Below are 17,590 nucleotides of genomic sequence, written 5' to 3'. Positions count from 1 at the left end.
TCTCCTGCCTCAGCCTCCTGAGTAGCTGGGATTACAGGCACGCGCCACCATGCCCAGCTAATTTTTTGTATTTTTAGTAAAGACAGGGTTTCACCATGTTGACCAGGATGGTCTCGATCTCTTGACCTCTTGATCCACCCGCCTCGACCTCCCAAAATGCTGGGATTACAGGCGTGAGACACCGAGCCCGTCCCGACTAACTTGCTTTTAATACGGCAGATCCTAGTTGTAGAACTGTCATCAGTTTGCTAGCGGCTAGGCACATGGCCACATGCCACATCTGCCCAGAAGCAACGTTTCCTACTCTTACTATTTGTGGACTGCAATGCCCCCTCCTCCTTAGAAGACTTGCGGGAAATTGGGGGGTAGAATTTCCTGGGATTTAAATTAGGCTAATTTATTCTTTCATAAAACATTTTTGGGGTCACCTCTGTTCCATTAAAAAGAGAGTAGACACTGCACTGGTCTTTTCCAGACTCTTGGCCGAGTTGGCTTGTGGCTCCTGCAGAGATACAGACTGGAGTGGCTGGCAGCCAATTAGAGCTCTGTAGTTCTCATAAAAGAAGCAAGCTGCCTTGCAGAGCCTTTGGCCTATCACTTAGGTGCCCTGGGAGCCTAACCTTCACCGTCCGTACTTGGAAATGATTGGCTAATGGCACCAGTGTTCTGGAACAGCCTTAATGAGGAAGGGTTTGGTGCCCAGTTGCCCAGAGAAGGAAGAAAGGATTGGCAAGCCTGCTCTGAGTAGTTCTGGTGGATCAGCAATACCTACTGGTCCAGTGGGAACTTCTCCAACCCCAGTTTTGAGGAAACTCAGAAAGAAAAACATCAGAGTTACAGGAAAAAAGGAGACATTCCTAGGAAGCATTTGGCACAATTACAAATGTCATATTAAACTGGCAAAATGCTTCACAATTATTTTTTAGACAACTCCACACACATCTCAGCAGGAGAAGTTCGGCAGAAACAAGCACAGGTTCTTACGCGATGAAAAAAATTAGTTCAATTACTCATGCACACTCAAAGGTGCTTAATTAATGATAACAGCAAGAGAACAAAGACCAGGAGAGGTCTGCATTCTCCAGTCAACAGCTGATTCACCAACTGGACAGACTTAGGCAGAAAAACCAAACTACACAAGAGAAGAGTCTATTACATATAAGAGCCCTTTAAAATGAGAAACATTGGGTCAGGCGTGGTGGCTCAGCCTGGAATCCCAGCACTTTGGGAGGCTGAGATGGGTGGATCACAAGGTCAGGAGTTCGAGACCAGCATGGTCAACATGGTGAAACCGCGTCTCTACTAAAAATACAAAAATCAGCCAGGTGTGGTGGCACATGCCTGTAATCCCAACTATTCAAGAGACTGAGGCAAGAGAATCACTTGAACCTGGGAGGACGAGGTTGCAGTGAGCTGAGATCACACCACTGCACTCCAGCCTGGGTGACAGAGCAAAACTCCGTCACAAAAAAATAAATAAAAATTAAAAATAAGAAACATATCCTTTATCTAACAAAGATGACACTAAGTAAACTTACATGTATGAATAAGAATGACACTAAATGCTTTGTGTTTGTATAGTACACTACATTTAAGCTCCTCTGAGGGAACTGGGATGTTGTGATGTGAAGTGATTTGTCAAATGGTAGACAATCAGCATTAGGGCAAGGTCTAGACTCCACATCACCTGCTTCCTGGGTTGTCCCACAGTGAGCAGGGCCTGTGCTCTGCTGATGGACTCCAACCACTTACTGGGACTAGACACTGCACACATCTGTAAGATGTCCAGCTGGGTATGAGACAGGACAGTTAAGTGGTCCTTAGAGGGACAAACAGATTTCCTTTATTGGATAATAGGAGTTTGGCAAAATACTTGATATATACTGGGTGCTCAGTAAATAATACTTTTTATCTTTATTCTCAGGTCTAAAAAAATTCAGAGTTGGATTTGATCAGTTGTTTAAATCTGTTTTTGACAGCAGGACCCCAATTATATAGTGAAAGAGATCAAAAGGGGGCTCCCCTGGTTGTGGCAGGCTTGTTGCCTCACCTGCTCAGCCATCCCTACCCTTGTCTGAGGATTTAAAATCAAGGGATTAAACACATTTCAAGGCCACTAGCTGTACATTTTGCAAGTATGGTTTAGAATCACTCAACTGCTACTTGAGTAAGCTGGCTTTTTTTATTTCTGTGTCAGTACAGACCATTTCAGCAACAGAAAGGACTTTCTAGAGGACACTGGTAGTTAGTGGCAACTTGAGAGTTTCACATGAACTGAAGGACTGTAGTGATAAGTTGTTAGGGAAGATGAGAATTCAGCCTATAAATGCAGATTTTCCAAATCAATTGAGTACTGCCTGACTTGCTGCAGATTCTTAGGTGAATCACACCATCTCAGTCTTGAAGTTCAACAGGAAGACAGTGGATGTGCACATGGTGAGCAAGTGCATGCAACATGATGGGATTCTCACTGCTCAAGCATGTGTAGCCCACAGTGCTGGTCAGGTCCCTGAGGGCCAACTAGTTCTGCCTCTTCCCCCCAACCCCGGCCCCCAATTCTTGATTTGACATAGACTTTTCACTGTAAATTCATGCTAAACTGAAAGTTTCTTTTAGGTAAGGGCCATTTTTCTCATTCTCCATACTTATCTTCCTTCTCCTCCCATATCTCAGCAACCCTCAGTAGAGTGCTTGATAGGGGAATAAATGCTGGTCAGGAACTGATGTTCAGAAACAAGTGATACCAAGAAGTTATCACTGAGCTACAGGCAAAGCAGGTGAGAGAGTTCCAGTCTCAATTCTACCAAAGATTCACTATATGACTTTGGATAAACGATTCAGTTTTTCTAAATCTCAGCTTTATGATGTATGCTAAAGATATACGCAAAAAGCACTCTATATGCTAAAGAGGCACCCAAGTTCACTGCTATTATCATCAACCTTGAAAAACGAGCAAACTCCTTTCCATCTTGAAAACTGCTGTAAAGTCTTCACACAGCACCATTTTCTACTCAACATTTACTGAGGCATTATTATTAATATATGAAAAGTTACTAGCTGAAGGTACTAAAAACATGGAGAAAGAAAAGCCATTAATTTTCCCTCAGAGAGGTTCATCACTCAGGTGTCAGCTTAGCTGATGGTGTCAGAGACAAGTAATCTTAGCCCAAGACACTATTTTCCTTATCCCATAACCCAAGGCTTTCAAACAGCCTACATAGGAGCCCAGTGGGACCTTCTGTGGCCTGGCCTCTGGGCAGAGACCCACCTGGTGCTTGAGTACACCTGGCTGATCACCTCTGCACAAACATTACTGTTGCAATCTAATGCACTCCCTGGCATGTACAGAGAATGCCTAAGGGAAGCAATGCACTCCTAATTTCTGACCCCAGATCCTCCTAGGCCAGCGGAGCAAAGCATCTTGGTAGCAGATGCTATACTCTATTTCTGGGGAGACTGGAATGATGATATCTTTTTGTTTTGGGAGTTGTTTCTTGTCAAGTATGAGCTTGGGGATTCAGCTGAGGCCTGGTAGCAGTTCCCAAATAAGAACAAATACAGCCATGAAGCAATTTCCATCAGGAAGTAAAAAAGAGACTGATTAGGCTCACAAAGGGGTCATTCTATGCCTTTTCTGGCAACTGGCAGAAGTAGAATATAAATCTTGCTGTGTTCAGTGGGCAGCTTCCTGGTTTCTGCTCCATGCCAGCCAACTAAATCCGTGAGCTTGGGAAGGCAGCAGCAGAATGCATTGTGAGCTGAGTTAGACAGAAGTCACAGGCTCCCTCTGAAACCTTCTAGCAGATTTTACAAATGTTAGGAGGCCAGAATAGCACTCCTAGCCCTGTTCCAGCCATGTTAATAACCCAGAAAGAACTCTGTGACACTGCTCCATGGGCCAGTGGTTCAGAACACACTGGAGAAATGATCTGTGGGTGGCAATACACTTCCTTTAGACAGAGTCAAAAGAGCCAAGTTAGTGAATGCCCCAGGGACCACAGTGAGATCTCAGCGTCATCCACCCCTGGCTTACCCCAGCAGTGATGCTGGCCTCCCAGCTTTTTCTTTTTGGCTATGTGCTCCTTTTATCTGGCCCTAGTTCTCCAGGACAGCTTCTCTACCCCGGTACCTGTAGGTCCTTGTCATGACCCTGCCTCTCCAGGATTAGCACCCGGTCCTGTAGTTCCTCCACGGTCCCTTGGAGCAGGTCATTTTCCTCTAAAGTAGCGCTGAGACGATGCTCCAGCTCCCGTTTGCGATCTGACAGCATCTTGATCTGAAAGGGTGGAGAGCCACAGGGGTGGTGTGGAGTTATACCCAGGCTGACAAGTAGGAAGTAGGGACTAGCCCAAAAACATGAAGGCAAGTATCTTTCAGTGTTCTGCCCAATGTCATGGTACCCCCATCTCTGAGAGAACAGCTATGAAACTCTAAGCTGAAGAGAAAACCCCTCCCCCCTCTAGAAACCTGTCTGGGAAGGGGTGGGAGTTGAGCTCTGGGGAAGCTGGAATGTGGGATGCCAGGCAGGAAGAGAAGGCTAGTGCTCTGGAAATTCCAGAGATAAGATAAAAAAAGGGCTCTATCTTACCTGCCCTTAACTTTACCCCAAACTTCCAATTAGCAGGAGGAGTGAACCTAACCTGCTGCACTACTTCTTCTCAAGTCATGAGCATGAGAAAATGCCCAGGAAATCCTCTGGAGCGCCATGTTTTCACACCCAGGGATCCCCCTCTGTCTTCTCTTCCCCACTTCTGGCCTCTCTGGCACTAGAGGTCACAGCTCAGATCCAGTGCCTTGAGTTATGGGTAGAGTTCCCAGGGTACAGAAAGCAAAGTAATCCCTGCATCAGCCTGTGTCCTGGGACAGAACAGGGCACAGATACAAGTGAATCCCGACTTTACTCAGAGTAACTTTTACCTGAGTGAGTCATTTGTAACATGATATGTTATGTTCGTACACACTGAATACCTAGTCAGTCTCCAGAAAAGTAAACCTTCTTTTAGGAAAGTATGTCTAATTTCTTCAGTGTCATTGAGAAAACAGAGGAAAAGGGGAAGGAGATGCCAAGTCTCCTCTGGCCTCAAGGTATGCGGGTGAGAAACTGAGCCAATGCTCCCCAAGGCCAGGAATGCTTTGCTCAAAGATCACTACCCTGGCTCAGGAGCTCCAGAAAGCCTTCCCAATTGGGTCTGACTCTTGGGGGACCTTCTAGAATCCTGGAGTTCCTTGTGGATCCTCCCATTTATCAGTGCCCTGATGGACTGATTCTCAACCAGCTTCTTGCTTCTAAATACTATACTTTCCTAACATGGTTAAAACATTCTCTAGGTTCTTTAGTCCAGCCTGGATAACAATTCCTTAAGGCTCTTACTTGGGCAAGTTTTGGGAACCAACCTTAGAAATTTTCCAGGGGAAATTCTGAAATGAATGTCTAGCTCCTTTAAAGTCCTATGAGATATACTTTTCCCTTCGCTTGTTAGCTGTTCTCACTCTCTGAGCTAGAATTCTGCTCACAGGGCACTGATCTTCTCTGGCCACCAATCAATCAGATAGGATGTTGTCCTGGGGAAATGAAGTATGTGGCCTTTGTCCAGAGAGATCAGGTATCTGGTCAAACAAAGAAATATTGTCTCTCAAGTGTGCACCTGGGTAGGGGACCAAAAGGAGCAAGCCCCTTTTGTGAATGGGCCCACTATTTCCTACACTGAAACAAAGTTACCCATGTGAAGAGAATTCTTACTCTAGCTGATTTTCATTTAAATACCCTCTGACCTTTAAATTTTCCTTCCCATGAATCGTCTTTGTTTCCCAAGTTTCAGTCAGTGAAGTGATGAGGTGATAAGATTCTGATACACAACTGATCCTGAAAAAACATAGTGTGGAGCTACACAAAGTGAAACTAACAATTTCATGCTTGACTTTTTTTTCTTTTTTGAGATGAAATCTCACTGTGTCGCCCAGGCTGGAGTGCAGTGGCACGATCTCGGCTCATTGCAACCTCTGCCTCCCTGGTTCAAGTGATTCTCTTGCCTCAGCCTCCTGAGTAGCTGGGATTACAGGCATGTGCCACCACACCCAGCTAATTTTTGTATTTTTAGTAGAGACGGGGTTCACCACGTTGGTCAGGCTGGTCTTGAACTCCTGACCTCATGACCTGCCTTCCTCGGCCTCCCAAAATGCTGGGATTATAGGCATGAGCCACCGTGCCCGGCCTCATAGCTTGACTTTTAAAGGTAGCAGTGTTTATGGACAAAACAAGGAATCAGCATTAGGCCACCAACTCCCTCACCCAGCCCTATACACCCTGAAACTTGTGAACAAATCTGGCAATAAACATTACTGGGAATGACCTGGACATGAGGGTCTAGAAAAAGTGAACAGGTGGGGGGAAAGAGGAAGACAGGAACTTGAAGGAGTCAGAGCATGGCAGAGGCAGGTGAATGGCAAGTCATGCACACAAATGGTCACACACAGGCATGCCAAACCCCACTGGAACAAACTACTTACTTCAAGGACCTGCTGCTCAATACCAGTAAGCATTCCAAGGGAAAGGGAGAAGAAACGGAATGGGAGGTAGGAGAAAAGAGAAGATATTGACAGGCTTTAGGAAAAACATCCTCAGGTCATTTACTGAGCAGGGGAGAAGGCTATCTGGGGTTTCTCTGGCCTGACCATGATGACTGATTGCTTCATCATGGTGGAAGGTTCAACATTCAACCTGGCTCTAGACTGTCCTTGAAACTTTGACTTAGCGAAGGGATTGCTGTCCGGATACTTGGCTAAAGGATCCTCAAAAGCAGAGCAGGTGGAAGCCTGCCCTGGGGGGAGGCCTAGTTTGGGCTGGTGATAAGATCCTTACCCTCTCCTCACCTTCCACAACCAGATTCACATAGTATTGTTCCCCTGTTGATACTTTCTTTTCCCCTATGTTCTGCCCTCTCCTATGTTTTCAATAACATCACTGTGTTCCAGGTATCATATGAAGTGCCTCTTATGCATTAACCCATAACATCTTCACAAAAACCTACTATGAAGCAGAAACTTCTATTTCTCTCATTTTGTAGATGAGAATAACAGATCTTATTAAGATGGACTGAACTGGGCCTAAATGGAATAGAGAGAGGCGAGATGCCATTTCCCACCTTCTACTTGGGATTGGCAAGGATATTTTTGGAGAGAGCAACATAGTCAGTAAAATGTAGGTCATTCGTGATTTCAACATATCCGGCAGTAACTCTGAGCAACTTCATTTTTCCAGACAACAGGCTACGCAGAAACATGGATCAAATGTTCCCCATTAAGTTTTATACAGAAACGTCTTTCTGTAGGAATTTTAGTCCCTTTGTCTCCCAGTGCAGAGCTCCCAGTGAGAAAAGCACTCCATCTTCCAGTACTGCTGCGTGGGAAGGCTCACCTCGGCCTGAAGGCTTTCCAGCCGGATGATGTGCTGGTTGGTTGACGAGTTTTTCTCCCGAAAGTCTTCTCTGAGGGCGTGGACCTGCATGGAGAGCTGTCTCTCAACTTCTGATGCCTGAAACAGAGGAGACCTGCAGAGCTGATTCAGAGGTTGTGCACAGAGGTCTATTAAGATTTCTGCCTTTCATTTATCAAGCATCTCTTTGTACTTTCCATTCTATAAGGAGCACTAGATGAGATGCTGGTTTCCCACCCGCAATCCATTTGTTCACTAGTGCCAAACAGGACAAACTCCCACCCCCACCTCCACCATTAATGGCTCTGTCTTGGTCCAAGAACACTTTACACATCAGAGGAAACAGCCCTAGAAAACAGCATGCTCTCAAATGTTAGTTAACATTATTACTCTACATATAGCAGAAACTCAGCAAATATCTACTACATTGAAAGTCTGAATATTTTACATGAAGGAATAAGATGGTTATACCTACTGCCTTAGAAATTCCTTTGTTTCTCCCATCAATCTCCTCAAGTGGGCTCAGTCAAATCACATGTGTGTGCATTTCTCTCCTCTACATAACATGGGCACACTATTTGAAATTCCTTGTTATACCTGTTAAGATTTTTGCCGCTCATTCCTCAAGGACATTTTTGCAACTTTTAATTCTTTGGGGAGTGCCAGCAGAGGTGCCTATTTCCCACCTCAATCCATTTATTATCTAATGCTAAAATACAGCAAACACCAAATACCATTTGATGTTGTGTAGGAGGCTCACCTGGTAACACAAACTCCAGCCCTCCTCCTGAGGTCCCAGCCCAGACCCTGCTGAGGGAGCCCTGCTCACTGTCCTGTGGAGAGGAGAGCCACGGGACAAATTAAGTAACTGCCTCAATGCTTTTTCCGAGGCCAAATGGGGTCAGTAAGCTTTATGGGTTCTTGGGAGAGATCACCGTGTGCTGGAATGGCCAGGAAAGGCTTTCCGAGGAGGTAGGATGTAATAATGTTGAAATAGTAGGCTAGCTGTTCAATGAGGCTCTCACAGTAATGGTTACATGTCAATAGTTCTTTTTATCTTCAAATACTATATAATCAATTGTCCATCTTTTTTTAAATTTTTGCTTCCACATATTCAACAAATGTTACTTCACTGGACTACAGAGGCACAGAAGATTCTTAATCTACAGTCCTATTTTTAAAACAATTAAAAAACACAAAATAAAATAAAATCAAACCATACTCTAGTTGATTTTCATTTAAATATCCTCTGATCTTTAAATTTTCCTTCCTATGAATTATCTTTGTTTCCCAAGTTTCAGTCAGTGAAGTAATGAGCTAAGAAGATTCTGACATACACCTAACTCCTTAAAAAACTTAGAAGTTCAGAGCTACATGAAGTAACTTGACTTTATGACGCAAGGAATCAGCATTAGGCTGCCAACTCCCTCACCCCACCCTACACACCCTGAAACTTGTCAATAATGCTGGCAATAAACATTCCTGGGAATGTTTCCCCTATATTATTTCTCCTTTACAATCTAAATTTAATTTCAGATACGCACTAGGCTGTTTTAGACTTCTCAATCACTTAGAAACACATTAGTCACTCACTTTTGCCTAAGAATCACATTAGTAATATTTACTGAGTACATGCTATGTGTCAAGAACTTTGCTAAATGCTTTCGATGCATTATCTTGATTGTTACCCCCAATTTACTAACAAGGAAATGGGCTCAGGAAAGTGAAGGAACTTGCCCAAGAATCGGGATGGTAAAAACTTTGGGCTGGGCTGCGTGCGCTGGCTCATGCCTGTAATTCCAGCACTTTGGGAGGCTGGGGCAGGAGGACTGTTTGAGCTCAACCAGGAGCTTGAGACCAGCCTGGCCAACAAGGTGAAACCCAATCTCCACAAAAAATACAAAAACTAGCCAGGCATGGCGGCATGAGCCTATAGTCCCAGCTACTCAGGAGGCTGAGGTGGGAGGATCACCTGACCTTGGGGAGGTTGAGGCTGCAGTGAGCCATGATCACGCCACTGCACTATAAGTTTGAAAGCCCGTCTCAAAAATAAATAAATAGGCTGGACATGGTGCCACACATCTATAATCCCAGCACTTTGGGAGGCTGAGGCGAGTGAATCATCTGAGGTCAGGAGTCTGACACCAGCCTGGCCAACATGGTGAAACCCTATCTCTACTAAAATTACAAAAATTAGGCCAGGTGAGATGGCTCATGTCTGTAATCCCAGCATTTTGGGAGGCCAAGGCAGGCGGATCACAAGGTCAGGAGTTCAAGACCAGCCTGGCCAACACGGTAAAACTCTGTCTCTACTAAAAACACAAAAATTAGCTGGGCATGGTGGTATGCGCCTGTAATCCCATCTACTCGGGAGGCTGAGGCAGGAGAGTTGCTTGAACCAGGACCCAGGAGGCAGAGGTTGCAGTGAGCCGAGATCGCACCTCTGCACTCTAGCCTGGGCTACAGAGTGCGACTCTGTCTCAAAAATATACATATAAAAATTAGCTGGGCATGGTGGTGCATGCTTGTAGTCCCAGTTACTTGAGAGCCTGGGGCAGGATAATCACTTGAACCTGGGAGGCAGAAGTTGCAGTGAGGTGAGATCACTCCACTGCACTCCAGCCTGGGTGACAGAGCGAGACTACGTCTCAAAAGAAAAAAATTATTTAAAAGTTAATAAAAAAACAATTTTGGCTGTCTTACCCTCAAATTAGGACTGTAATACTATCTTCTTGTATTTTGAAATAGTTTTTCATACTTTTATTGCTCATTACTAAAACCAAACTTTACACGAGTCCAATTTAGCAAGGCTTTTCTTCTTTTTTTTAGTACTAGGCATTTCATTTGACTCTTAAAATTTCTTCTAAGGCTGAGTACGGTAATCCCAGCTCACATCTGTAATCCCAGCACTTTGGAAGGTAGAAGCTGGTGGATCACCTAAGGTCAGGAGTTCGAGACTAGCCTGGCCCACATGGAGAAACCCCATTTCTACTAAAAATACAAAAATTAGAGGGGTGTGGTGGTGGGCACCTGTAGTCCAGCTACTCAGGAGGTTGAGGCAGGAGAATTACTTGAACCCAGGAAGCGGAGGTTGTAGTGAACCAAGAGTATGGTATTATACTCCAGCCTGGGTGACAACAGCTAAACTCCATCACCCACCCCCCAAAAATTGTTTTTTTCTAATGGAAGGTGGGGCCCGGCCCATCAGGAAATCATATGCTATAGTTTGATAGCCTATACTGAATTCAGTTGATTGTTGAGATTTCAAACATACTTAGATTTGCAAAGCACTGGGTAATTTAGGTAGCTGATCTTATTCCTAGCATCACCACTTTGACATGAATCACTCAAAAACGAAGCCATAGAGATGCACTGAGGCTGCAAATCTAGTCCAGCTGGTACAAAATGCTCCTGTAGACTATCTCCTCTCAAAGTGATCTTCTTAGAAATAGAACTTTGTCTCCTCCTACCAGAAAGTTAAACTCCAGAGCCTGAGGTATTAAGCACTAAGCTATAATGTTCCCATTAAATGTCCCCCGACTCCACAAACATGCCCAGGTACTAGTTTTTTTCTAAAGCTTTTAACCTCCATTTCTCATCTGAATTTCCAACAGCCCTAAGAAGCAGGAATCACTGGCCTCCTTTTTCAGACAAGGAGATAGAGGCTGCATTGGCCTTTGGCTACCACATCACAGCCACCTTCCAGCCAGGGGGCCAATCAATTGCCTGTGATCGTGATGGAGGGGATAGATCAATCTGAGTTATGAACCTACCATTTGCAAGGAGCTAATGCACCTTCCAAAGTAAATTATTTTCTTCTTTTTCAGAGGTAGAATTTTCACACTTTGGACTTGACTAACACTATGAGTATTAGCTATTTCTGCACATAAATTAAATAATAACTGCTTAAGTTTATATTTAACACTTATGTTCTAAATGCTTTGTGGAAGTTAAATGCTAAATAAGGAAACAAAGCCAGCCTTAGCTCTGGAATGAATTTCAGAGGTTCTTTGAAGAACCTTTGAAGAAACAGGAGAGTTAGCCAGAGTAGCAGCAATCTCTCTGAAGGGACATACTGTGCTCTTGAGAGGAGAGATATCGTGGAAAGACAAAAAGTTTAGTAAAATGGGCCAGGCATGGTTTAATCCCAGCACTTTGGGAGGCCAAGGTGGGAGGACTGCTTGAGCTCAGGAGTTCGAGATCAGCCTGGATAATATGGTGAAACCCTGTCTCTATAAACTTCAAACTCCTAGTAGTAATTGTCCATGAAATTTCTCTGTAATAACTGGAACTTGTCATCCATGATAATGTCCTCTAAATATTCATCCACAGCATAAAATTCTGCATCAAAGGTGGAGGAGGACAGCCTGAAGCTCTTCCTCTAAGACATCCATTGCTGTTACTGTTCCCACTGTATGGGCTAGAGGAAGCACTGGACTCCTATCTGATCCAGGGCCTGGCATAGGGCCCAGCCTGCCCTCTGCTCTACAGAACCCTAACCTGCATCAAGGGCAGGTGGTCGGCTGGAAGGAGGCATTGCTGTGCAGGCCACAGCCTGCTCACTCACTGCCCAGCAGGGTCAGTGCTTATGCTCAAGACCTGGCCTCAGGCTCCTCAGCTGCAGCTACTCGTCTGCCAGGTTTCTACATCCATTTAGGCCATTCTGCCCAATTCATTATTATTATTTTGAGAAGTTCTGCTCTTGTTACTCAGGCTGGAGCATAATGGTATGATCTCAGCTTACTGCAACCTCTGCCTCCTGGGTTCAAGTGATTATCTTACCTCGGCCTCCTGAATAGCTGGGATTACAGGTGCCCACCACCACATCTAGCTATTTTTATATATTTAGTACAGATGGAGTTTTACCATGTTGATCAGGCTGGTCTTGAACTCCTGACCTCAGGTGATCCACCTGCCTCGGCCTCAAAAGTGCTGGGATTACAGACGTGAGCTACTGCACCTGGCCTCAATTCATTCTTATAGCTGAAAACAGCAGACACAAGTCTTATAGTTTACTTACCAAAATGATGAGTTTTGGCTACCATGCCTGACTAAGCAGCCAATAACAACTGTGGCAAAAGACATCTGAAATTATAGGTGATATAAAATAGATGGGAAGATTTTAATTAAGTTTTTTTTCCATTTTAAACCCCTTTTTTTTTCCTATGATAAAAGTCACGAATGTTCAGAGTAAAAACAAAAAAAAAGGAAAAAGAACTGAAGAATTAAAATGAAAGTTAAAATATCTACTTATTCCTAGTATTAGTGCCACCCAAGAGAGGTAATCATTATTAGATTTTTCTTGTGAGTCTTTCTAGAAATTTTCTATTCATATGCGTATCTATGTAGATCTATCTTATTCTTTTTAATTGTTAGCTAGTATTTATATCATAATTTAGTCCCTACTGGTGAGCATTTCAAGTGTTCCAATTTTTTTTGCTATTATAAACATTGCTGCAAAAAATATCTTTGTTCATCCATCTTTGGACTTGTGGGTAATTTCCCGTAAGTGGAATCAATGGGTAAAATAATATGCACATTCACTTTGAAAGGTATTGCAAAACAGTTCTCTAAAAAGGTTGCATCAATTTATATCCCTATTAACAGTATAAATATGCCTGATACCTGTTTCTCAATACGTGGCCACCACTGGGTATTATGAAATGTTTTAATATTTAGATACTTCTTTTTTGTTTTTAGATACCCATTTCTAATATATTCAAAAACTTAAGTCTCTTTTACTTTCACTTAATACAAATTGCATGATGAAACAAAAGACACTTGAAAAATAGTTGTAGTTCTGTTACAGAATACTAAAAATTTTAACACTCCTAAAACTATCTGAAATAAACTCATAATTTGCTTGGGCGACTATTATTTAATGAATCCTCAAGTTGGCAAAACAAATTAATAGTGTTTTCCTTTCCCTGTTCGTCAGAGTACCATCTAGGACAGATTACTTTCTCCCCACTGAGCAAAGCTGTTCCATCATTACTTTTCTTACGGACATGATTAATAACATATGAACATTTCCCCAAACTAGAACCTTTACATTAAGCTTATTTAAACTTGCCAAAGCAGAACTGTTCACTAATACACTTTCTTGCTACATGGAGGAAAGGAAATTACATTAGTTACACATGAGTATCCATTTACATATTCGTTGAAAGGGAAAAAAATGAACTAATAAACTCAGAAATTATCACAGGAAAGATCTACTATTTTAATATTCTGGCTGAATAACTGAGTTTTACCTTAAGAGAGAAATTCTCAATCTTTCTTCTGCCAGGTGATGATGTATAATGGGCACCTTGGGGGTGGCCCTGAGATGACATTTATTTTAAAATTTAAATGTAATAAAATCCCACTGCAGAATATGGGTATTTTTAAAATACTGCATTTTATTTTTTCCCCCAATCTTTCTACATATATGTATGTGTACAATTACTTATAATCCTGTTTTAATTTTTTAAATTTAGCATTATATCAATAGCACTTCTATATTATTATCATTATTATTTGAGACAAAGTCTCACTCTGCTGCCAAGACTGGAGTGCAAGGGTGTGATCTTGGCTTACTGCAACCTCTGCCTCCCAGGTTCAAGTGATTCTCCTGCCTCAGTCTTCCAAGGAGTTGGGACTACAGGTGTGTGCTACCACACCTGGCTAAATTTTTTGCATTTTTAGTAGACATGGAGTTTCACCATGTTGGCCAGGCTGGTCTCGAACTCTTGACCTCAGCTGTGCCTGCCTCAGCCTCCCAAAGTGCTGGGATTACAGGTGTGAGCCATCACGCCCAGCCTATTAATTATTTATCCTCATTTTATATGACTGTGTAATATTCCATCAAGTATTTCCTTTACCATTCCCTTATTATTAGGCACATGGGATTTCCCCATATTTTGCAATTATAATGCATTGATGAAGACATGTCACTGGCGTAGCGGTAGAAGAACTTACCTGTGTAGAAGTAGACTGGACAACCTTACTGTGTCAGCAAGATAGATGAATATTCTTTAGAAAAGAAAACCTGGCCAGGTGGCTTACACCTGTAATCCCAGCACTTTGGGAGGCTGAGGTGGGTAGATCACTTGAGTTTAGGAGCTCAAGACCAGTCTGGCTAATGTGGCGAAACTCTGTCTCTACTAAAAGAGCAAAAAAATTAGCCAAGTATAGTGGTACACACCTGTGGTCTCAGCTACTCAGGTGGCTAAGGCAGGAGAACTGCTTGAACCTGGGAGGTAGAGGTTTGCAGTGAGCCAAGATTGCACCACTGCACACCAGCCTGGGCAACAGAGCAAGACTCTGTCTCAAAAAAAGAAAGAAAAAAAGAAATATCAGCATGAATTTACATTTTTTTTGTTTTTTTGAGATGAAGTTTTGCCCCGTTGCCCAGGCTGGAGTTCAATGGTGTAATCTCAGTTCACTGCAGCCTCCACCTCCCGGGTTCAAGCAATTCTCCTGCCTCAGCCTCCCGAGTAGCTGGGATTACAGGTGTGTGCCACCATACCTGGCTACTTTTGTATTTTTAGTAGAGACAGGGTTTCTCCATGTTGGTCAGGCTGGTCTCGAACTCCTAACCTCATATGATTCCACCCACCTTGGCTACCCAAAGTGCTGGGATTATAGGCGTGAGCCACTGCAGCCATCTTTTTTTTTTTTTTTTTTGAGGGGGAGTTTCACTCTTATTACCCAGGCTGGAGTGCACTGGTGAAATCTCAGCTCATTGTAACCTCCACCTCCCGGGTTCAAGCAATTCTCCTACCTTAGCCTCTCAAATAGGTGGGATTAGGTGCCTGCCACCATGCCTGGCTAAGTTTTTTTTTTTTTTTTTTTTCAGTAGAGATGGGGTTTCACCATGTTGGTCAGGTTGGTCTTGGAACTCCTGACCTCAGGTGATCCGCCCACCTCAGCTCCCCAAAGTGCTGGGACTACAAGTGTGAGCCACTATACCCAGCCTTACGATTTTTAATGTATAGACACAAATGAGGAGTCTGATAAACACACGTGTTTATGGGTGTGTTTATGAGCATACATATACTTATTCCCTAGCTCTGTCCTCTGAGAGGGCCAAAATATAATGACACTCTAGTAGCAATACATACACCCTAGTGCTCAAATCTTCGTTTCCCTATGTCATTCCCTAATAAATGAGCTAAGGCTCCTTGGAAAAAAGGCTAGTTTCAGGTTTGGGGCAGGAAAAACACAGATGAGGCTGGAATATCTCATGGTACTAGAAAGTAAGAAAGTACTCAGAAAATAATGGTGGAACATGAAAAACATGATGGTTGACACAGGAGTCAATCTGAAGGAGCTCCCAATGGCTAAGGCAAGGACTGTTTAAACAATAAACAAACAATGATGGTAAGGGACTATAACACATAGGATAAATATTCATGAGTCTACACTGATAAACAATTCAATAAACAAACAGGGGAGGATCCAAGATGGCCAATTAGGAGCAGCTCAGGATTGCAGCTCCCAGTGAAAGCATGGAGGGTGAGTGGACGCTGCATTTCCAGACGGATTTTTATTGCCCACGGACCAGGAGATTCCCAGGTGGAGGAGCCCCACGGGTCGCCAGTGCAGCTGTTTTGGCTGGAGTGGCTGTTTTGCCAGCGCCCCGGCACAGTGGTTCTCCGTACAAAATACATGGGTCTGGGCACCGTTTTAGCCGGCAATTGGAGCTCTGGGAAGGCAGAGTCACTCATTCATCTGATTAAAGAGGGGACTGAAACAGGGAGCCAGGCCAGGAGATTCCAGGGCAAAAAAGCACCAGGAATCTCAGCGCTGCTGTTTCAGCTGGCACAGTGGGTTACCACACGGGAAATCACACAGATCCCGGCACCTTTTCAACAGGCGACTAGAACACCTGGGAGATAGTCCACCGTTCAACAACAACAACAACAACAAAAAAAGGCTCTGAGGCAGGGAGCCAGGTGATCAGGCTCAGCTGGTCCCACTCCCACAAAAAAACAGCAATGGGAAATGCTCTGGATTGAGAGTTTCACAGCAAGCACAGCTGAATCCGGGATGGTCCAGCTCTGTGGGGGAGGGGCGTCTGCCATTACTGAGGCAGTCCACCACTACGGAGGTAGTTTGCCATTGCTGAGGCAGCCCGCCATTACAGAGACAGTCCACCATTATAGAGGTGAGGCGCCACTGCCAAGGCAGTTCTAACTACACCCATATAAACAGGACTGCAGGGAAGTTTACTCAGCAGCTAGGCGGAGCCCACAGCAGCTCAGCAAAGCCTCTGCGGGCAGACAGTGACTAGGCTGCCTCCTTGCTGGGCAGGGCAGCCCTGAAAAAAGGCAGCAGCACAACAGAAACTCATAAATAAAGCCCTAACTCCCCAGGACAGAGCCCTGGGGGGGAAAAAAAGGGGGGCGTTTATGGGTTCTGCTGTAGCAGACTTAAATGTACCTGCCCAGCAGCTCTGAATGAACAACAGAGCTGCTCACAGCTCAGCACTTGAGCTCCTATAAAGGACAGGCTGTCTCCTCAAGCAGCTCCCTGACCCCCGTATATCCAAAGAGTCACCTCATAAAGGAGAGCTCAGACTGACATCTGGCGGGTATCCTTCTGGGACAAAGATAGCAGAAGATGAAACTGGCAGCAACCCTTACTGTTCTGCAGCTGCTGCAGGTGATCCCCAAGGCAAGCAGTCCTACAGCAGAGGAGCCAGACTGTTAGAAGGAAAACTAAGAAACAAACAGAAGTAACTTCATCATCAACAAACTGGACGTCCACTCAGAGACCCAATCTGAAAATCAACAACTACAAAGACGACAGGTGGATAAATCCACAAAGATGGGAAGAAACCAGCGCAAAAAGGATGAAAACATCCGAAACCAGAACACTTCGCCTCCTACAAGGGATCACAACTCTTCACCAGCAAGGGAACAAGGCTGGATGGAGAATGAGTGTGATGAATTGACAGAATCACGCTTCAGAAGGTGGGTAATAAGAAACTTCTGTGAGTTAAAAGAATATGTTCTAACCCAATGCAAAGAAACTAAGAACGCTGAAAAAAGATTTGACAAAATGCTAACAGAATAAACAACTTAGAGAGGAATATAAGTGAATTGATGGAGCTGAAAAACACAACACAAAAACTTCGTGAAGCATACACAAGTTTCAACAGCCAAACTGACC

At 43.9% G+C, this 17,590-nt stretch overlaps 1 protein-coding gene across 7 annotated transcripts in view; it reads right to left on the bottom strand.

Annotated features, from left to right (window-relative positions):
- BICDL1 (BICD family like cargo adaptor 1) overlaps window positions 1-17,590 on the bottom strand; it is a 107,514-nt gene that overhangs the window by 22,014 nt on the left and 67,910 nt on the right. For 5 of the 7 annotated variants that reach the window (XR_001819569.2, XR_005197133.1, XM_017510220.2 and 2 more), the window contains exons 3-5: window positions 7,415-7,531; window positions 6,508-6,519; window positions 4,130-4,276 (exon numbers count right to left, since the gene is read on the bottom strand). Coding sequence is in view for 5 of the 7 variants with exons in the window: in XM_017510220.2 (XP_017365709.1) it covers window positions 4,130-4,276; window positions 6,508-6,519; window positions 7,415-7,531 (276 nt within the window). In the remaining 2 variants the exon portion in view is untranslated. The remainder of the gene's footprint in view (window positions 1-4,129; window positions 4,277-6,507; window positions 6,520-7,414; window positions 7,532-17,590) is intronic. The other 2 variants (XM_017510221.2, XM_017510223.2) reach the window with 1 other exon arrangement.

This window comes from Cebus imitator, unplaced genomic scaffold (genome assembly GCF_001604975.1).
Source record: "Cebus imitator isolate Cc_AM_T3 unplaced genomic scaffold, Cebus_imitator-1.0 Scaffold434, whole genome shotgun sequence".
Taxonomy (NCBI): Eukaryota; Metazoa; Chordata; class Mammalia; order Primates; family Cebidae; genus Cebus; species Cebus imitator.
The sequence above is the reverse complement of the archived record's forward strand: the minus strand, read 5'-3'. Positions and strand labels throughout refer to the sequence as shown.